This window comes from Amblyraja radiata, chromosome 13 (assembly GCF_010909765.2).
Source record: "Amblyraja radiata isolate CabotCenter1 chromosome 13, sAmbRad1.1.pri, whole genome shotgun sequence".
In the NCBI taxonomy this organism is placed as follows: domain Eukaryota; kingdom Metazoa; phylum Chordata; class Chondrichthyes; order Rajiformes; family Rajidae; genus Amblyraja; species Amblyraja radiata.
In genome coordinates this window covers 1,246,759-1,269,212 of record NC_045968.1, presented here as the reverse complement: position 1 = coordinate 1,269,212, position 22,454 = coordinate 1,246,759, and the positions used below count along the sequence as shown (strand labels likewise).

General features: G+C 42.5%; 2 protein-coding genes and 1 long non-coding RNA gene across 5 annotated transcripts in view; all 3 read left to right on the top strand.

The window, feature by feature from the left end:
- Positions 1-5,069, top strand: part of LOC116979532 (ubiquitin carboxyl-terminal hydrolase 47-like) — a 34,564-nt gene extending 29,495 nt beyond the window's left edge. For all 3 annotated transcript variants that reach the window (XM_033031065.1, XM_033031064.1, XM_033031066.1), the window contains 3 exons: positions 674-771; positions 882-1,055; positions 3,500-5,069. In XM_033031065.1, the coding sequence (XP_032886956.1) occupies positions 674-771; positions 882-1,055; positions 3,500-4,132 (905 nt within the window). In that variant the 3' untranslated portion in view covers positions 4,133-5,069. The remainder of the gene's footprint in view (positions 1-673; positions 772-881; positions 1,056-3,499) is intronic.
- A 5,646-nt stretch (positions 5,070-10,715) lies between these two features.
- On the top strand, positions 10,716-12,168 carry LOC116979531. Its single transcript, XR_004413739.1, has 3 exons — positions 10,716-11,001; positions 11,493-11,801; positions 11,832-12,168. It is a non-coding gene; the product is annotated as an uncharacterized LOC116979531 (long non-coding RNA).
- Positions 12,169-18,771: 6,603 nt separating this feature from the next.
- LOC116980107 (uncharacterized protein DDB_G0292642-like) lies at positions 18,772-21,962 on the top strand. Its single transcript, XM_033032216.1, has 4 exons — positions 18,772-18,983; positions 20,200-20,297; positions 20,420-20,593; positions 21,474-21,962. Exons 1-4 carry the CDS (start codon positions 18,914-18,916, stop codon positions 21,960-21,962), a joined length of 831 nt encoding a protein of 276 aa, XP_032888107.1. The 5' UTR covers positions 18,772-18,913.
- Positions 21,963-22,454: the final 492 nt, after the last annotated feature.

Genomic DNA, 22,454 nt, shown 5'->3' with positions numbered 1-22,454 from the left:
GTTCATTAATATTTTATGTGCAAAGTCAAATATTAGGCTAACACTTGTTTACAACTACATTGGGTTTTGCTTTTGAGCATTTTTTTTACCCATTTGTCGATTTGACTCTTTTTCTAGTGTATTAGTGATCAATCATTGCACATTCTCCCTGTGACTGCATGTGTGTTTTCCAGGTGCTCTGGTTTCCTCGCATACTCCAAAAGAAGTGCAGGTTTGGAGGTTAATTGGCTTCTGTAAATTGCCCCTAGTGTGTAGGATGCAAAAGTGGAATAACATAGGAGTAGTGTATGGGTGCCCAATGTCCAGCATGGACTCGGTGGGTCAAAGGGCCTCGTTTACATGCTGCATCTCTAAACAAAACTGAATTATGGATTTAGTTTAGTTTGGCATCATGGTCAGTGCAGACACAGTGGTCAAAGGACCTGTTCCTCTGCTATACTGGTCTATGTTCTCCAGTGGTGAAAAGCTCCTAACCCCTTTCAAATCACACCACGATACACTCGGATCAAAGCTGTTTTGTAACCAATGGAAAGCAAATTTCCCCAAACTATTCCGTTTTGTTTCATCTAATCAAGTTGTTTAGATGAAAACACTTTTGGAGAAACTGTGGCTGGGCTTTTCTTTACTCCTAAGGCACGTGTTGCAGTGATTCTAATGAAATGTTCTGTTGCAGGAGATGATGAGCCAGGTGTTTTCAGAGTGGAAATGTCCTGTGGGCATGCCGTGGACCCCATTTCACTCACTGAGTGGTGTCGCTGCCTTATTGACCAGGTGGGCTGTCACAGGCAATCCATTATCTTATACCACACACTTAATCCATTTTTAATCGATTGTTAAATAGGGACAATTTTTTGCAATATAATTTTCAACTTATTTTCCAGGGTCACTTGAAATTCCACTGCCCTGCTTCGACGCATGGGACTAATGGAAAGTGTAATAAGGAATGGTCATACCCAGAGGTTCGTACATGTGCCCTGCTGTCTGTAGAGGAACGCCAGGTATTTGAAGAGAAGCTTGCCCTTCTCTCAGCTGCAAAGTACTGCGAATACAAACAGGTAAACTCCAGCCAGCATCTTACTCTAAATAGGCATCATTACTGAAACTGAGGAAGTTGAAATGTTATGAGATGTGAGAGATGGTGTAATATGCAAAGGCTGCAAACATATTTCAGAAATTCTCTGGGGGGAAATAACTAATAAAGTTGAATTTTTTCAGAGTTTCCCAGAGACTCACTTTTCTGGAAAAGGCAGCCAATATATTATTTTTCCTTATTTTCCGACAATTTCTGTACCCTCTTTTACCTAATATTTCCACAGGTAATTCCTGTACTCTCTACTGACCCCCTTTCCTGGTGGTCACCCATCTACAGCACTTTCTTCCTGTACCTTAGGTGTGACCATCACTTTATAACTATTATCTATGATGCTCTCGATCTCCTTGGATGATCCTGAGCTCGGCCAGCTCCAGTTCTCTCTCTTGGTCAGACAGGGGCTGCACCTGGATGCATCTCCCACATGCATTGTCTACGGGGACACTAGAAGCTTTCCTGCTACCAACTGCCATCCCAACTGAACTAAGATCAAGGAAGAGTCACAAAGAGAAAATCAGACCCTGCCTAATTCTACAGTTTCCCTCCACTCAGTCTCCTCACAGTAGCATCAGGTGTCAAAGCCTCTACACTTACCCTCAAATACAGAGCATAGGCACACAGTAGTTTTGTTTTTTTAATTTACTAGTGATTAAGATCTCTGCTTATTTTTTATCCTTTTAGTTTACTTTTGTTTAGAGCTACAGCTCGGAAACAGGCCCTTCGGCCCACCGAGTCCACACCGACCAGCAATCCCCACACTCTGGCACTATCCTGCCAACACACTTGGGACAATATATATATATTTTTAATACTGAGCCAATTAACCTACTAACTTGTACATCTTTGGAATGTGGGAGGAAACCAAAGATCTTGGAGAAAACCCACACAGGTCACGAGAAGAACGTACAAACTCTGCGACTGCACCAGTGGTCAGGATCGAACCCGGGTCTCTGGTGCTGTGAGGCAGTAGCACCACCCCTAGGCCACTGTGTCCCCCTTTCTTGCAGTACTCTTTTATTCTTTATCTATTCAGGGTTGTTTTTGACAAGTAGCGATCTGGGCTCTCATGGGTACAAAATGGTTCTGCATTTATTATTTACCCCTGTCAATCATCTAAAGGTTTCAAAGGTATTTTATTGGCTCGTGTACCAGTTAAGGTACAGTGATATTTGTATTACCATAGAGCCATACTAAAAAAAGCAACAAGACACACAACTACATAAAAGTTAACATAAACATCAAACACCAAAGCGGATTCCACATTCCTCACTGTGATGGAATGCAATAACGTCTAATGTTCTTCCATCATTTTTCTCCCGCGGTTGGGGCAGTCGAACCATCCGCATACGGGGCGATCAAAGCCCCCGCATTCGGGGCGATCAAAGCCCCCGCATTCGGGGCGATCAAAGCCCCCACGTCGGGGCGGACAAAGCTCCTGCGGTTGGAGCTCTCAAAGTCTATCTCTAACCAGAGTCTGCGATCTCCACGATGTTAAAGTCCGCAAGCTCCCGTAGTTGGAGCTCAGAGGTCGATCCCTGGCAAAGGGATCATCGCAAGCTCCACTACGGTAAGTCCACAGGATCCGACGGTTGGAGCTCCTGAAGTCAGTCTCCAGCAGAGGCCTCCAGCTCCTCGATGTTAGGCCGCAATGTTTCCCCGCCCCCCCCCCCCCCCCCCCCCCACCACCTCCCCAGGTACTTTCCCCAGCAACTGCAAGAGCTGCAACACCTGTCCCTATGCATCTCCCCTCGACTTTGTCCAAGGACCCCGACAGTCTCCAGCATTTTGTCTCTATCCAAAATATAGAAATTATCCTGGACTTCTGTTGCTGAGGAGGTTCTGATTATCAATTAGCTACCTGCCTACTACCCACCTAATTCATAAAACACCCACCCACCCTAAATCACCAATACCCTTGAGAGTCTATATCTTATTTAGGCTTGTAGTTGCGCGAATTCCCCAAACAAAGCCATTCCCTCCGTTCTTCTTTCTTATGCTGTTGGAAATAAGATGGAAATCACTTTCTACTTTATATTTTGGATATCACAAAGAGGATGGATGGTTGCACAGTAAAGCAATGTAAAGGGACACTTCCACTTATTTACTGTGGTAGAAACCTCTTTGACCATAGAATTAAATATCAGATGAATATCACCCCAAGAAAACTCCGACTGAACCAGTGTTTAGTTAATCGCTTAGAAATGGTGCCAACCTATATTTTATTATTGTGATAATAATTTCATGCCTAACACGCAGCAATTGAATGGATAAAATATGTCAATGCAGGTGATGGCATGAAAATAATTTTGAAGGAACATAGTTAAATGCAAAGATACTTTCTTTATTAAATGGATTATCAGTCGTGTATTGTCTTAATTGCTAATTTCATTATTTATATTTTATTTCAAGTGTCCCAAATGCAGTAGTTGTGTAGAACGGAAAGACCTGACTAATTTGGCAGTGGATTGTTCAATCTGCATGGCCAATGATGACATCCCTTTTGAATTTTGCTGGCAATGTATGCTGGAGTGGGAAGGTCCAGCAGCACGTTCTGATCGATGCGACAATATACATTGCACTAACGTCCACCTGCAAGTCTTACAGAACTGTGGCAGAAAAGACCTATCCGCGAGCAATGTTCAGAGTTGTCCTAAAGTCCGCGCTTGCCCCACTTGTGGGATGATTATAGAACATAAAGACATGTGCAAATACATGGTGTGCATCAGATGCCATGTGGAGTTTTGCTTTGCTTGTCTTCAGACAGAGGCAATTTGCAGTAAATCATCCACCCACTCCACTAATTGTTCTAGACCTGTGGCCCCAAGGCAAACACGTATACCTGTATGGAATCAGACTATAAAAAAGAATGTAAATAAGATTGCAAATCGCACTCCAAATTTCCATCCACATAACATTCCAAACCACAATCTCAATGTACCCGTACCTCCCCCTCCAAATCACATTCCACATCGTAATTTGGAACAAAATTTAAACCCCTCTTTAAATTCCGACAGACGTTGCAATTGCTGTACAATTCTGTAACTCAATGCTCTGGATAAGAATTAATGAAGGCATAAAAAATCAATAGGCACGATAAACATCTCTTCATTTTTCTACACCCTTCTACAGTGTATATATAATGGTTGAGGGAGCATAATTGAGAACCTCAATAACTGCAAGTATTTCTGGCCATAGACGAAAACTTCCCTCTTGTGTTTTTTAGTTTTAAAGCTACTAACATGTAAAGGGGACTAACATGTGCAATTGATGTACGGATATTCAAAAATAGGCCATTAATGGTCCATTAAGAAGTGGCCGTTTTCAATTGTAATGTTATTCAAAATGCGTTCAAAAATAAATGCTTTTTAAAATAAAATGTACAAAAGACAGGATTGGACAAACAAAATTTGGGACAAGTACATTCAAATGCACAACAAAAATGTATTTGATAAATAGAAGTAGGTAAAGGAAGTTAATTGATTGGGATTTTAGATCTGCAGAACTACTCTGGGCAAAATGAATAGAATTAAGAATTTATTTGAATTATAATTTAGCTAATTGTAGTTATTTACAGACACACCTTGATTTATGCAATAAGCGACTGATGTAAACTTGTACTTACGTAAACAATTCTGTACTCAGTACCTCCTGCAGTCAAGGGAGTTTGCAATTTCAACAACACTGTACGATCGCTGAGGTTTACATTAGAAACAAGGTGGCAATGGCAGCAGTGCTTACCCAGAAGGCCATGCACTGCAGAAAGTGCCCTACAGTGATTCCATCAAAAGTAAAATCTGACTTAAGTAAAGGTAGACAGAACGTTACCCTAACTTAAAGCGGGCAGTGTTTGTACATGTCCTTGTACTGAACATTTAAATATATATTATATAGACTTTGGAAACCATATGTTGTGATTATGTTAGTGGGGATTTAATCAGAATGTTATTGTGGAATTATATTAAATTACACATTGGAAGATATATGAGAAGGAATCATTTGTGATAAATATCATTGTAATATCTTTAATAACCAAACTTTAAACAATATTTTAAACAAATAATTATTCAGTTGCCTGGAAAGTTGTTCACACAACACTTTGCTTTTTATGTTCTATGATTCAATTTCAATAAAATACAAAATGGAATGAAAAATGAAGTCATTAACATTGTGTACTGCTAAAGCTGAGATAATTAATTTATGACCTCATGATCTGCGCAGTGGGGAAGTCACTCGTGCAAAAGCCGACCTATCGAATGATTCTGAGCCCTGACTTGAATGGGAACACATACTGACCATCATTGCCTGTGCTGCCAAGGTCCAGAAGGTCCGTAACATGACCCTTATTCACACTAATTCCATGTTACCCACTTTTACATCCATTCCCTACTTACCAAGGGCATTCTACAGAGGCTGCACATCTGTGGGATGTGGGAATAACTGGGGCACCCGGATGAAACTCATGCATTGGAGGCCCAGTCACTGGATGTATTCAAGAAAAAATTGGATATAGATCGTAGGACTAACGGAATCAATGGATATTGGGAGAAAGCAGGAACGGGGTACTGATTCTGGATGATCAGCCACGATCATATTGAATGGCCTACTCCTGCACTTATTTTCTATGTTTCTACACAGATAGCAACCGAGTTCAGAATTGAGCCCGGGCCTCTGGTGCTATGAATCAGTAGCTATACCAGCTGTACCACTGTGCCGCCCTTTGTCCTTTTGGCAAGCAGACTTCTAAACCACACCCAGTTTGTGTTATTCTGTTTTTGACTTGAGTTTCTATTTCCTGGAACTCTTCAGTTTAATTTTCTTCTACATTATTCTACTTTGTTTCACTTAGTCCAGCTTTCCCAGATATTGGGTTTAGGTTTATTACTGGCACATGTACTGAGGTACAGTGAAAAGCTTCATTTCACATGCTATCCAAACACATCAGATGTATCTTACATAAATACAATCGTCAACCTCAACTACAATAGATAGAACAATGGGGAAGATACAGATGCAGAGTTCAGCGTTGTAGAGCATCAGTTCCTTTGACAAAGTCCAATGTGCACAATAGTAGAAGTGTATCGGACAGTACCCCAGCTTATTGAAGGACCATTAATGGAGGGGGTAAAGCTGTTCTTGAGTCTGGTGGTATGCACCTTCAAGGTTCTGTACCTTCAGTCGGACAGGATCAGGGAAATGAAAAAATCACTGGGATGAGACAAGATTTGATTATGTTGGCTAAATTCCTGAGGCATCATAAAGACTAGTTGTATTTATACTTATGCATTTTAAATATGTATGTCATGTTTTATACTTTGACAATATAACAATGTATTTTTTATCATGCCAATAAAGTTTTTAAACTGAAATTGAATTGAGTAGATGGAGTCAATGGTGGGAATTCTGGTCTGTGTGATGCACTGTGCTACATCTATAGCTCTCCGCAATTTCTTGTGCACTTGGGCAGAGCTGTTCCCAACTCAAGCTGTGATGCTTCCTGACAGGAGATTTTGTTAGAGAAGAGGTTGTGAAACTGTCTCCGGAGAGAGGAGGAGAACTTCTTCAAAGTAGGCACTTAGAGAGAAGGTTGTGAAAATGTCTCCGGAGAGAAGGGTTTCGGGCCGAAACGTTGCCTACTTCCTTCGCTCCATAGATGCTGCTGCACCCGCTGAGTTTCTCCAGCATTTTCAAGTGAGTTTATTGTCATGTGTCCCTGTATAGGACAATGAAATTCTTGCTTTGCTTAAGCACACAGACAAATAGTAGGCATTTACTACAAAACAGATAAATGTGTCCATATACCATGATATAAATATATACACACATGAATAAATAAACTGGTAAAGTGCAAATAACAAAACGTGGTTGTTAATAATCAGAGTTTTGTCCGAGCCAGGTAAAATAGCCTGATGGCTGTGGGGAAGTAGCTATTCCTGAACCTGGTTGTTGCAGTCTTCAGGCTCCTGTACCTTCTACCTGAAGGTAGCAGGGAGATGAGTTTGTGGCCAGGATGGTGTGGGTCTTTGATGATACTGCCAGCCTTTTTGAGGCAGTGACTGCAATAAATCCCCTCGATGGAAGGAAGGTCAGAGCCGATGATGGACTGGGCAGTGTTTGCTACTTTTTGTAGTCTTTTCCTCTCCAGGGCGCTCAAATTGCCGAACCAAGCCAAGATGCAACCGGTCAGCATGCTCTCGACAGTGCACCTGTAGAAGTTAGAGAGAGTCTTCCTTGACAATCCATTTTTGTGTACCTTATGCTTCCCGACAGTATGTTTATTTACAGTGGCAGTCACATCAACGACACATCACCGGTAATATTAACACCAAGGGTCCCAACGCAAAATGTCACCCATCTATCTTCTCTAGAGACTCTGCCTAACCCATTCAGTTACTCCAGCACTCTGTCTTTTTTATGGTATAAAATGTAGAAGCTTGGAAAAAAAAGAAGAAAATAATTTGAATTTTTTCTTTGAACATGCCTCTGAATTTTCTTTTCTAGAGAGTCCCCCAAGAGAATCTTTTCACATTACGTAACTGATAGGAAAGATGTTGGTCTACCTGGAAAGGGTGCAGAGATTGACGAGGATGTTGCCAGGACTCGAGGCCCTGAGCGATAGGGAGCGGTTGAGCAGGTTGGGACTCTATTCCCTGGAGCACAGGAGGTTGAGGGATGGGCACAAAATCATGAGAGGAATAGATTGGGTAAACGCACAGAGTCTCTTGCACAGAGTAAGGAAATCGAGAACCAGAGGGCATAGGTTTGAAGTGAGAAAGGAAAGACAATAGGAACCTGAAGAGTAACTGTTACAGAAAGGGTTTTAAGTGTATGGAATAAACTGCCAGAGTTGGTAGTTGAGGCAGGTACTATCACAACATTTAGTACACATTTAGACAGTAATGTAGTGGCCATTTGGCCTGTTTTGCATGTCATTGTGGATGGCATGTGCCTTTAAATTTTAGACTGCCCGTTATAATGTGGGTGGGATTTATGACGTGTTTTTGGGCGTGTTTGCAGCTTAACTGCTTGCGCAGAAGTTTAGTTTTTAGATTTGTTTTGGAGAGACGATGGAGAAGGTTAATCCTGCGACCATCTCATTACATGTCATTGTTACGGAGACACGAGGAGCTTTCTAATATCTGAAGTAATGAGCTGGAGTTCGAAGAAGATTGCCGTAACAAGTCGGAAAAACCTTGGATGTATCTTACTGTTTTCTATCAACAATAAAGAAAATATTCATCAAAAGACTGTGTTGAAGCTTTATGAATGGAGAAGCTCTGAAGGTCTCTGCAACTGCTTGCATGCGTAACGAAGATATTCCCCTTATCCATTCTCATCCAATTAGCGGCTAGGGTGCTAATTACCTGAAAGATATGAAAAATCTGCCGCTACAAGTAATATGGATAGGATAGTTTTAGAAGGATACAGCACCCTCCATAATGTTTGGGATAAAGACCCATCATTTATTTATTTGCCTCTGTATTCCGCAATCTGAGATTTGTAATAGAAAAAATCACATGTGGTTAAAGTGCACATTGTCAGATTTTAATAAAGGCCATTTTTATCCATTTTGGTTTCACCATGTAGAAATTACAGCAGTGTTTATACATAGCCCCCATTTCAGGGCACCATAATGTTTGGGACACAGCAATGTCATGTAAATGAAAGTAGTCATGTTTAGTATTTTGTTGCTTATCCTTTGCTTGCAATGACTGCTTGAAGTCTGCGATTCATGGACATCACCAGTTGCTGGGTGTCTTCTCTGCTGATGCTCTGCCAGGCCTGTATTGCAGCCATATTTAGCTTATGCTTGTTTTGGGAGCTAGTCCCCTCCAGTTTTCTCTTCAGCATATAAAGCTTGTTTAATTGGGTTCAGATTGGGTGATTGATTTGCCCACTCAAGCATTGACCATTTTTTAGCTTTGAAAAACTCCTTTGTTGCTTTAGCAGTGTGTTTGGGATCATTGTCTTGCTGTTCATTGAACCACCAGCCAATGAGTTTTGAGGCATTTGTTTGATCTTGAGCAGATACATAGAAACATAGAAAATAGGTGCAGGAGTAGGCCATTTGGCCCTTCGAGCTTGCACTGCCATTCAATATGATCATGGCTGATCATCCAACTCAGTATCCTGTACCTGCTTTCTCTCCATACCCCCTGATACCTTTAGCCACAAGGGTCACATCTAACTCTCTCTTAAATATAGCCAATGAACTGGCCTCAACTACCTTCTGTGGTAGAGAATTCCACAGATTCACCACTCTCTGTGTGAAAAATGTTTTTCTCATCTCGGTCCTAAAAGAATTCCCCCTTATCCTTAAACTGTGACCCCTTATTCTGGACTTCCCCAACATCGGGAACAATCTTCCTGCATCTAGCCTGTTCAACCCCTTAAGAATTTTGAAAGATAGGATGTGTCTATACACTTCAGAATTCATTATGCTTCTACCATCAGCAGTTGTATCATCAATGAAGATAAGTGAGCCAGTACCTTCAGCAGCCATACATGCCCAGGCCATAACACCCCCACCACCGTGTTTCACAGATGAGGTGGTATGCTTTGTATCTTGGGCAGTTCCTTCTCTCCTCCATACTTTACTCTTGCCATCACTCTGACATAAGTTAATCTTCGTCTCATCTGTCCACAAGACTTTTTCCAGAACTGTGGTTGCTCTTTAAATACTTCTTGGCAAACTGTAACCTGACCATCCTATTTTTGCGGCTAACCAGTGGTTTGCATCTTGCAGTGTAGCCTCTGTATTTCTTTTCAAGAAGTCTTCTGCGGATAGTGGTCACTGACAAATCCACACCTGACTCCTGAAGAGTGTTTCTGATCTGTCGGACAGGTGTTTGGGGATTTTTCTTTATAATAGAGAGAATTCTTCTGTCATCAGCTGTGGAGGTCTTCCTTGGCCTGCCAGTCCCTTTGCGATTAGTAAGCTCACCAGTGCTCTCTTTCTTATTAATGATCAGCCATGATCATATTGAATGGCGGTGCAGGCTCGAAGGGCCGAATGGCCTACTCCTGCACCTATTTTCTATGTTTCTATGTTTCTATGATGTTCCAAACAGTTGATTTTGGTACACCTAAGGTTTGTCTGACGTCTCTAACAGTTTTAATCTTGTTTCTCAGTCTCATAATGGCTTATTTGACTTTCATTGGCACAACTTTGGTCCTCATGTTGATAAACAGCAATAAAAGTTTCCAAGGGTGATGGAAAGATTGGAGGAACGACTGAGAGCGCTCTTATACCTGCATTAAGGAGGCATTTAAACACACCTGAGCAATTACAAACACATGTGAAGCCATGTGTCCCTAACATTATTGTGCCCTGAAATAGAGGGACTATGTATAAACACATGGTGAAACCGAGATGTATAAAAATGGCCTTTATTAAAATCTGACAATGTGCGCTTTAAGCACATGTGATTATTTTCATTTACAAATCTCAAATTGTGGAGTACAGAGGCAAATAAATAAATGATGGGTCTTTGTTCTAAACATTACGGAGGGCATTGTATGTGCCAAACACAGGCAGGTGGCTCTAGCGTAAATAGGACATGCTGGTTAGTGTGGGCAAGTTGGGCCGAAGGGCCTGTTTCCAAGCTGTATGACTAAGGTAGTTCGTTGTACCTCATATAGTTGCAACAGAGATTGCTCAGTGCTGCATTTCTTGGAAACATGTGGAAAGCGAAAGTGAAACCTTGTCCAGTTTTAAACAGATTCTGTGAACTAACGAAGAGAGAACAGAGCGGTTCACGGTCCGGGTGCTGCGATGGGGAAAACGTATCAAGTGTTCGTGAGCGGCTCGAAAGGAAAAACAAATATTATTAATATTGGAGAATCTGAAGATGATTTCAAAAGGATGACAGTCCTCAGTTTAAAGAAGAAATTGATCGAGATATCGCAAATAGGTCCGTGAGTAAAATGAGGCGTCTACTAAAAAAAACCCGGCTGGGATGAAATCGAGAAAGCAGTTTGTGATGGGGGGTGCAAATTTGGAATGACAATATTCCATGGGGTCGATAGAAACGTGGTTACGTGTGTGACTAATGAACGGGATCAATGCTGGATGTAAAGGCGAAGTTAGACGGTTTACCAAAGACGGCAGCACAAGGAACTGCAGATGTTGGTTTACAGATGAAAAGTGCTGGGTAACAAAGTGAGCTGGACAGGCAGCATCTCCATGATGGACAAGCAACGTTTCAGGTCGGGACCCTTCCTCAGACTGATTGTTGTTGGGGATAGGAAGCTAGAATAGAGATGCTGAATCAATGTGTGGATGGGTGTGGGGGGGTGAACAAAGCCTGGCAAGTGATCGGTGGAAAAGGCATTCAGGATGGACTTGAGGCCGTGTTCTTTTCTCACATCCTTCCCCCCTCCCCCCCCCCCCCTCTTTCTGCAGAGGTCGGGGACACAGGTGACCTCCGCCTGCTTTTTTCCAATGAGCAACTGGAAGACAAGAAAACATTGGCTGATTACGGGATCCAGGACAGATCCACAATAATCGCCGTACTGAGTGTTACAGGAGGAGGGGGAATGTACAGCGAGTGAGATTCTCACCCGTGAAACATTTGTGTGGAAATGAAGATTCTAGACAATAAATAGTGATGATCCATATATCTCTGATCCGAAAATGCCGACACAACGATAATCTTAACATTCATAAAGTGTATGTTATCCAAAGTACCTTAGTATTTCTTTCAATATGGGGGTTAACTATTGAACAATGTATGCAGAAGAGCTTCAACTTTTCACCTGTTGTTTCTCGATTGTAAGGCAACAATGCAGGAACTGCTGGCATTAACTGCTCCAATATATACCACTAGTCTTGTAAATGAACGTTTAATCATTGTACCCAAGTCCTACTCTAATTACGAGTTAATCCACACATGAGATTTGATTTACCATAGCACTAAAAACATTCAAGTAATAGTTGTAAAATCACAAATAATCTCACATTCATAAAGGCTAAGTTTCTGCCCACATATTTTTCATGTTATTTTCAGAAAATTGTATCACATCTTGTTATAATTTTACCGTTGGTCAAGTGAAATAATAAAATAAAAGAAATATGTGGATAACTCTGTCATCTTTTCCATTGATTCCCTTGCATTAAATATGTATGTAGTTCACACATATTTAAATCTTGGGCCGATGTTGGATTTGTCAAAAGTGAAACCTTTATTTTCTACGCTCAATAATGTTCTACAATTCTGTCATAAGGCGAAAAGATCGAAAATGGCCCAAATTTAAGTTACAATGTGATTAGTCATCTGACAACACAAGAACACCAGAAAATAGTATAATTGGTTTAATTGTAAATTGTCCCTAGTGTGCGTAGGATAGTGTTAGTGTGCGGGGATCGCTGGTCTGCGCGGGCGGTGGGCTGTTTCCACACTGTATCTCTACCTTAAACTAAACTAAACCTTAATAATAATAATAATAAATGTTATATTTAATGGGCGCCTTTCATACAAAATCTCAAGGACACCTTACATAATAACATATAATCGGAATATAACAAGTAATAAAGACATCACAGAGACACAAATTAAAAACAGGATTCAATCCAAAAACAGAAAATCAAAAACAGTGTGAAGAGGGAGCAGCGGCAACCAATTCGCGCCAGCGTCCACTCTCTCTTCACGGCAGCCATCTTGGACACAGACCTACAGGACTACAATTAGACAAAAAAATCATCCCCCCACAGTGGGTAGCACTGTGGGGGAAGGCACAATGTCCAGTCCCCACCCCATGTTCACCCCAAAGTCAGGCCTATTGAGGCCACCGCAATTGCCTCTACGGAGGCCCGATGATCCTGGCCGTTCTCACCGGGTGGTCTTGCCCCGGCGTCGGGAGAGTCCTTTTGGCGGCTGGGCCACTTGGAACGGCCGCTTCCTGGTTGGAGCCCGCGGCTGCCGAAGCCGACAAGGCCGCGCCGGTTTGGAGCGCCCAGGCTCCCGTTGGTAAAGTTGGTAAAGCTCCAGCGCGTCGCTCCAGCGCGGCGACCCAGGCAAGGGATCGCCCGCTCCACTCCGCTCCGCTCCAGCGCTCCAATGCTGTGCCGCCGCCGAGGCCGAGGTGCTGGGCGGTTCCCGCCAGGAAACGGCGCTCCAAGCCCGCAGGTAGGCCATGAGGACGGGTCAACGGGCAGCCCGGAGAAAAGGCTGCCACACCGACCAGGTAGGGACCTAGAAATTCAGTTAATACCTACCCCCCACATTAAAAAGACCATATCCCCTACAAACAAAAAACAGGACTCACTAAAAACTATTAAAAAAACGGATTTAAAACGGACGGCTGCTGGCTAGCAGCCGTTCACCAAGATGGCTCCTCCTCCTGAGGAGGAACCTTGATCTTGATCTATCTCCACCTTAAATGTATCTAATGATCTGGCTAAGACAGAATTGTAGAGATTCACGAGATTCCAAGAGAAGTGTTTTTGACACACCTTGTCGGTTTTGTGCTCATTTTCATGAACTCTCCCACTGGTGGAAACATCATACACCACATTAGCATCATCATAAGAAGAACTGCAGTTGCAGATTTAAACCGAAGATAGACACAAAAAGCAGGAGTAACTCAGTGGGACAAGCAGCATCTCTGGAGAGAAGGAATATGAGATGTTTCGGATTGTGGGCCTGTCCCACTTGGCGATATCAGGGTCGCCAAAATATATTGAACAATTCAAAATCCAGCGGCGACAAAAAAATATTGCGACACTTGAAAAAACCTTGCGCATCATACGTCAACACGCCACGTCACCGCCGCGTTATACGTCTTCACGCTGCATCACAACGCGTATTTTTCGGTGACCTGATACGCCAGTCAAAGATGCCGGCAGTCACCAAGTGGGACAAGCCCTTTACTCCAGCTTTTTGTGTCTATCTTAGCATCATAGATGTTTGACTAAGGTCACCCTATTTTCTGCCAAACTACAAGATATTTCAAAAGAGACCACTTCACCTCTCTTGGCAAACCGACCCACTTGTCTTGTGAATCTCCTTTGGAACTGCTCCCAATGCTGCAACATCTTTATGCAAATTACTTGAATTAAGTTTACACTCAGAGATAACAAGTCAATATATATAGAAACATAGAAAATAGGTGAAGGAGGAGGCCATTCGTCCCTTCAAGCCAGCACCGCCATTCATTGTGATCATGGCTGATCGTCCCCAACCATTAACCCGTGCCTGCCTTCTCCCCATATCCTTTGACTCCACTAGCCCCTAGAGCTCTGTCTAACTCTCTCTTAAATCCATCCAGTGATTTGGCCTCCACTGCCCTCTTGGGCAGGGAATTCCACAAATTCACAACACTGGGTGAAAAAGTTTTTTCTCACCTCAGTCTTAAATGGCCTCTTAAAATACTGGAGTAATTCATCTGGACAGTCAGCATCTCTGGAGAGAAGGAATGGGTGACATTTTGGGTTGAGATCCTTCTTCAGTCTGAGAGACAGAAGAGAGGGAGTCCAGCGATATGGAGGGGTAACGAGTGAAAGCAGACAATGATAAGGAAATATCTAATGGTTCAGTGTTAGCTGAGGGAAAGGAGATATACAGTCAAAAATGAATCAGAAACACAGTGAGACTAGTCGGAGAACTAGGGTGGGAGAGGGACAGTGAGAAAGGGAAAGCAAGTGTTACTTGAAGTTAGAGATATCAATATTCCTTATCGCTGTATCTCCCTCTCCTCTGATTCAGTCTTAAAAAGAGCATTGATCCGAAAAAGAGTCCCGATTCTTTCTCTCCAGAGATGCTGCCTGTCCCGCTGAGTTACTCCAGGATTTTGTGTCTATCTTCAGTTTAAACCAGCATCTGCAGTTCCTTCCTAGGCAATATTCATACCTCTGGGCTGTAAGCTGCCCAAGCAAAATATGAGGTGCTGTTCCTCCAAATTGTGTTGGGCCTCACTCTGACATTGGAGGAGGCGCAGTTCAGAAAGTTCAGAGTGGGAATGCGAGGGGTAGTTAAAGTGTTTAGGAACTGGGAGATTGTGTCGGCCTTGGCAGACTGAACTTGGAACTATTCTTGGAACATGCCACATTGTTTGGTTACTTTGGCCCTGTATCAGGAAATGGCTTTCATCACTAAATCCCACATTGCTCCATTCCTCACATGTCCAATCTTTATATTTTAATTCCCACTGGTACTATTATTCTTCATTGCAGAAATTAGAAGTTGTTTCTAAGGTGTATGACTGAATTCAATGAGGCGTCCATCTCATCACATACATTCCACACGTATTTATTTGCATCATTTCCAGACCATCCTCAGAATGAGGTGTGTTCATGCAAACCATTCTCACACTGATTATTTTCTCCTTGCTCGTTATTCTAGTATTAATCTAGTAAACCCCACCCCCTCTTATTCATCTTCATGAATTCTCATTGCTTCTTTTCATAGAAACATAGAAAATAGGTGCAGGAGAAGGCCATTCGGCCCCTCGAGCCATTCAATATGATCATGGCTGATCATCCAACTCAGTATCCCGTACCTGCCTTCTCTCCATACCCCCAATCCCTTTAGCCACAAGGGCCACATCTAACTCCCTCTTAAATATAGCCAATGAACTGGCCTCAACTACCTTCTGTGGCAGAGAGTTCCAGAGATTCACCACTCTCTGTGTGAAAAATGTTTTTCTCATCTTGGTCCTAAAAGACTTCCCCCTTATCCTTAAGCTGTGACCCCTTGTCCTGGACTTCCCCAACATCGGGAACAATCTTCCTGCATGTAGCCTGTCCAACCCCTTAAGAATGTTGTAAGTTTCTATAAGTTGTCCCCTCAATGCTGGAGTAAGTCAGTGGGTCAGGCAGCATCTGTGGAGAAAAGGAATAGGTGACCTTTCGGGTCGAGACCTTTCTTCAGACTCTTAAAATTAAAAAAACAGTTGATGTCAGTTAGAAATGAAGAGGTCTAAAGAAGGTAAACGGCTGTCTGGGGGAGTCCAAGATGAGAGGGAACAGAGGAAACAGGAGAAGGGGTCTTCACTGGGTGATGAGGACTCCTTCCCATAGAAAAAGGCACGGAGACAGAGGCGACGGAAGAAAAGATCTACGTCGTGACATAGTCAGAAGAAGGGTGTTGACCCAGAACGCCACGTATTGCTTTTCTCTAGAGATGCTATCTGACCCGGTGAGTTGCTCCAACGTTTTGTGTCAAGCCTCTTTTCATGAATTAGGTTAGTCTAGTTTGGTCGGATTCCTCCATTCCCTGTGCCCTGATTTGTTGCTGTAATAAAACTTGTTAACTTTTTCCATGCTACATTTTTTCTAAGTTTAATTTTTGAACACATCTGGATGAAGATAGTTGGGAAATGATACAAATAAGGTGAGTGGAATGTAAGGGGTGAAATGGTAAACAAAAATGGTCAACAAATATTGCATCATCTCCAACTGAACACAAATGTGCACAAGGAATTACTGGAAATGAATAACAGGAGAATGAAAAAAACCATGAGAACTTTTCCAGAGAGATTTATAGGGCTTCAGAAAAACATAAGAACAAATGGTGGACTCATCATATGAAAAAATAGCAAAATCAGCCTGGGATTCAATTAATTTGTACAAGGATGTGTTGTATATCCTTTTATAGGCAATGGTACACAAGCAAGGCACAGTTCTGTGAATGGACAAGCATTTGGTGGATTTTATTGTCAATATGATTGATTAACAGTTCATTTATTTTCAAAATAAATTCATATTTTTAAAGTCTTTGTCAATGTTTGCACATCTTAATATAGAGACTGGGTTGTGACTGATTTGACTGATAACACAGTCACATAAAGGTTATTAGTCTTACCTTCATACAACTCAGGAACATAGTCCTCAGCCCACTCTGTCCATGTTATCAAGTGTGCATCTTATGCCCCTGTCCCACTTAGGAAACCCGAATGGAAACCTCTGGATACTTTGCGCCCCACCCAAGGTTTCTGCGGTTCCCGGATGCTTTTGTCAGTCTCCCTACCTGCTTCCACTACCTGCAACCTCCGGCACCTACCTGCAACCTCCTGGAACTGCACGGAAACCTTGGGTGGGGTGCAAAGTCTCCAGAGGTTTCCGTTCAGGTTTCCTAAGTGGGACAGGGGCATAACTAAGCTAAACGCAAAATGGTGGGGGGACTCAGCAGGTCAGGCAAAATTTTTGAAGATGATGTCAAAAGAGAGATGGGGGCAGGATAAAAGCCAAGCAAGTGATAGTGCAGTTCAGTTCAGTTTAGTTTATTGTCACGCTCTTCAGGGTACAGTGAAAAGCTTTTTGTAGCTTGCTAACCAGTCAGCAGAAAGGCAATACATGGTCACAATCAGCCTGGGATAAAAAATGTTTTTCTCATCTCGGTCCTAAAAGATTTCCCCCTTATCTTTAAACCATGACCCCTTGTTCTTGTTCAACATCGGGAAAAATCTTCCTGCATCTAGCCTGTCCAACCCCTTAAGAATTTTGTAAGTACCAAATTACCAAATCACACCTCCAGTTTAAATTCCATTTGGAATATTTTGGAGGACCAAGAAACCAAGAGAAAGCTGAAAATTAGGTAGTGACAGGATGAATCCTGGCGAGTGATAGGTGGATACAGATGAAGGGACCTTGAATGGGAGTTGGATGGACAAACGCTAGATTTGAAAAGAGGACAAAATTGTCCAGTCAAGTCACTTTTATTTCTATAGCACATTTAAAAAACAACTTTCGTTGGCCAAAGTGCTTTACATTGGTATAAGAATAGTATAACAAAACAACATTGGTTCATAGATTAAATACAAACATCACTACATACATATAAGCCTCGCTCAGAGGACGTCAAAAAAGGCTTGGAAGTAGAGATGAGTTTTTAGTCTCGACCTAAAGGAGTCGATGGAGGGGGCAGTTCTGATGGGAAGAGGGATGCTGTTCCACAGTCTAGGAGCTGCAACCACAAAGGCACGGTCGCCCCTGAGCCTATGCCTAGACCGCGGGATGTTCAGTAACCCCAAGTCGGCCGATCTGAGGGACCTGGAGGTGGTGTGGTGGGTAAGTAGGCTTTTGATGTAGGTGGGGGCAAGCCCATTAAGGGCTTTGTAGACATAAAGGAGGGTCTTGAAATTTATTCGGAACCGCACAGGGAGCCAGTGGAGAGAGGCCAGGATCGGGGTGAGTGATGTGCTCCCTTATTCGGGTGCCCGTCTGGAGTCTTGTGTCAGAGAGGAAGAGTGATATACCTTTATAAAGCCAGAGAGAAGGATATGGATGGAAGAGGGCAGGGTAGACAGGGGGGGGGGGGGGGGGGGGTTAGAGAGTGAAATGGTGGAGGGGGAGTGGGTGACACAAAATGCTGGAGCAACTCAGCAGGTCAAGCAGCATCTCTGGAGAACATGTAGGTGAAGCTTTGGGTTGGGAGCCTTCTTCAGATTGAGATTTTTCCAGAGATGCTGCATGCCACCACTTTGGGTCTTGTTTAAGGGGTCTGAGTGTGAGTGGACTTGAGAGGGCTGGGGTGAGGCAGAGGAAAGAGAGTGGGAGAAGGGGGGTGTTACTTCAAATTGCAGAATGCAGTGTTCATACAGTTACCACCCAAGTGAATGGAGGTGGTGAGGTGGATGTGGTAATATTTCCCGGCACACGAGTCTTGCTTATAATAAATTGAAAGTGAAACGGCTACAGATTGGAGTTGCAACCGTGGCAAAACATCGCTTCCGTTTTGATGGGATTGGTCGTAAAGTTCATACTTCATTGCATTTGTTTGCAGCAAGCATCAGTCGGGTGTTTGACTTTAGAGACAGTCGGAGCGGTCGTGAACAGGCGGCAGAAACCTTTGGACACATTGGTTGGGACTGAGCATCCAGGAAAGGATGACGGAAAAACGCTACGACCCCAATGACAGCACCCTGAAGTTTGTACAGAGAAAGGACGAGATCACAGGTTTAAAAAAAAACTATTACTTTATATCGGAAAAATATTTTCTTTGCAGCCATTTCCTGACTTGCTGAGCATTTCAAGCACATTCTGTCTGAATCGGTGACAAAACATTCAACAAGGGAGCCGATGGGCAAGCGGGAGAGAAGTTCTGGGCCAGAGTGAAATAAAGAGGAACTGCAGGTGCTAGAATGTGGAGAGATAAGGAGATGGGACAGACGGGGTTAATTGGTGTTTTATACTTGAACAAAATGATGTTCGGAATGCTGATAGTGTAATGGTGGTGATGATATATTAGTCGGTAATGATTTGTTTGTCGTAAAAGTTTGCTTTTAATTGTTTTAGTGGATAAAAATAACACAAAGCCACAAATACCTAAAGAGGGGTGGGGTGGGGATTCTACGGACACTAATGAACCTATCAACGGTTTCTTGGTAGGTGGGGGGTAACCCGTGTGGCCACAGGGAGAATTCGTACAAATAGCTAGAATGGGGAAGGGCGGAGGGATGGATGAGATTGGCTTTGTCAGAGATACCAGCGCCAGGGCAGTACAGACCCAGAAGATTGCTTTGTCCCCAATCATGTCGTTCATTTTCAACTCTGTTAGGTCACTAACTACCCGCATGATTGGGGATATTCTATGACTCTCCTGTCCCTTTACGCTCCTGATGGATTAAAGCGGAGAGCCGTGTGTCATTTGCTGCAAACGTCCAGTGCCAATTGCCCATTGGTTTTTCACAGGGCCACCTTGAGATTAAACTGGGTCAAATAGTGTAGTTCTCAGTGTAATCAGTTTGAACTAGTAATCAGCACCTTGCCACGTGCTGGCACCATATCTATAATGAGGGCTGCAGCTGAATGCATTGGAAGAACCAAACTGAGCATTGTTTGGCAAAGTGAATGTTCCATGGTATCTCCTTTGCTAGCAATATGGGAGGAACAAGTTAGAAAGGTTGACCTCTTCAATGTTTGCAGATGATAGATAATGCCAGGGAATGGAAGGGCTGGGTGGGGAGGGTGAGTAGACCAGGAAGTTACACACGCAGAGTGATCCCAGCAGAAAGGGGGAGAGAGTTTGATGGTTGGCTTTGTCCTTCTTTTGTAAACAAGATATATTGGGACAATTTTCTACATTTATGGAGAGTTTACATTATATTTTTATGTCAGAATTTGCTTGTTATAAAAGTGATGCCAGAACTCTAATGAAAGATCTCCTTTGTAGGGGATGATGACCCAAATGTTCTCAGAGTGGAGATGTCCTGTGGACATGCTGTGGACCCCACATCACTGACCGGATGGTGCCGTAGCCTGATAGATCGTGTAAGTATTTCTGGCAATCAGTTTCCATGCACTTTTCATTCATTTTAACTCTTGCATGGCCTTGCATTGAAGCAAATGTTAACATTGGTATTTTTGTTTGCAACACCCAATACCTATGTTAGGGTCATTCCACATTCCACTGCCCTGGTGAAAAGGATGGAACAGAAAAAAAGTGCAACAAGGAATGGCCCTATGTGGAGGTTCGCAGGCATGCGTTGCTGACTGACGATGAACAGAAGTATTTTGAAGAGAAGGTTGCCTTACTCGCTGCGGCAAAGTACTGTGAATTCAGCACGGTAATACAGCACCTTACTTATAATAAATGGTAACAACATTCATAACAGGAATTGAGAAAATCCAAATTGGCAAGATGGAAATGGGCATAGGCAATCACAAGCTCATATTTGCAAGAAGCAGAATTAGGCCATTCGGCCCATCAAGGCTACTCCGCCATTCAATCATGGCTAATCTATGTTTCCCTCTCAACCCCATTCCCCTGCCTTGTCCTCATAATCCCTGACATCCTGATGAAACAAGAATGTCTACTCTCAGACAGAGAAACCTGTCTGTCTGATGAACTTGTTGCAAGTTCTGACTTCCCGTTGAATTTGGTATTGATTCATCTTTGTCACTTGCATCGAGATACAGTGAAAATCTTTGGTTTGTGAGCTATCCAGACAAATGATATCATCCGTGAATGGGCAGGCCATACACAAGTTCAGCAGGTTGTGCAAAATCAGATTGGAAACAGAGTGCAGAATATAGTGAAATAGCACAGATAAACTAAAGCTCAAAGATGATGGTGATGATGAAGAAAAGCTCAAGGATAGATTGGGTGATCAGGAATGCTCCAGCCTAAACTATTTCAAAGTGTAAAGTATTTAGATATGAAAATGCATGTTTTTCAGTAAATAGACACAAAATGCTGGAGTAACGCAGTGGGATAAACAGCAACTCCCAGAGAAGGTGTTGGCGACGTTTTGGGTTGAGTTCCTTTGGAAACCGATGAAGTGTCTCAACCCAAAACCTCACTGATTCCTTCTCTCCAAAGATGGCGCCTGTCCCTCTGAGTTACTCCAGCATTTTGTGACTATCTTTGGTTTAAACCAGCATCTGCAGTTCCTTCCTATACATATTTTATTTCAGTGTTGATGTCATTGTTCTGTCTTTCTTCAGTGCCCTGGATGTCAGACTTGTGTCGAGCGAAAAGATCTGACAAATCTTTCAGTGAGATGTTCCATTTGTACAGCACAAAATGGAAGATGCTATGAATTTTGCTGGCAATGTTCGAAGCAATGGAAGGGCCGAGCACCCCGTTCTGATCGATGTGACAATGAAGGATGCACAAACATTCAGCTGGACGCCCTTAAGAACTGTGACATGAAAACTTTATCCTACAGTAACATCCAATGCCCTAAATTCCGTGCTTGTCCCACATGTGGGATTATTATAGAGCATAAAGAAATGTGCAAGTATATCCTGTGCTCCAGGTGTCATGTGGAGTTTTGCTTTGCTTGCCTTAAGAGCAAAGCAGTTTGCGAAATATCATCTAGCTATTCTGCTATTTGTGCTGTGGCCCCGAGGCAAACAAGTATTCCCACGTGGACTCGCACTCCAAATACAAGTATTCTCGGGATGAATCACATACTGAATTTATTCAGATGATGATGTTGATGATGATCTTCCTACCAATAATGAGAACCCATCGTGTACAATTTTGTAAAGCAAGAATCTGATTGCGCAAAATCATAATAAATGACGCATTGCCATTAAGCAAAATATTGATCATTGCTGACCTTATTTTGATGATACAAATTGCTTATACTGCTAAAAGATTAATTTTGTATGGCAATAACACAATATAGCATCCCACAACAAATATGATCACCTCAATTGTAATTTCAATTTGCATCCATCATAATGTTAACTCTCAATTAATGTGGCATTTAATCTGAATATCTGGTTAAATTTAAGGTAACATCAAAACCAACTCATATTTCATTATGGATGTGGGTGAATCTTTAAACCTCAGGGGTGATGGTTTGAACAACTGAATTATTTTGACATTTTTATTTTAAAATTCATTTCTTAAATATGTGAATGAATTATGCAAAATTCATTGCATTTTTTCCGTCAATTTACAGATTTAATTTCACA

Excerpts from the sequence above, each read along its gene's own strand:
- LOC116980107 (XM_033032216.1), top strand. The coding sequence starts at position 18,914 with ATGACGGAAAAACGCTACGACCCCAATGACAGCACCCTGAAGTTTGTA. Across the intron at positions 18,984-20,199 it reads GAGAAAGGACGAGATCACAG|GGGATGATGACCCAAATGTT; the intron begins GTTTAAAAAAAA and ends TCTCCTTTGTAG. Across the intron at positions 20,298-20,419 it reads GCCGTAGCCTGATAGATCGT|GGTCATTCCACATTCCACTG; the intron begins GTAAGTATTTCT and ends TACCTATGTTAG.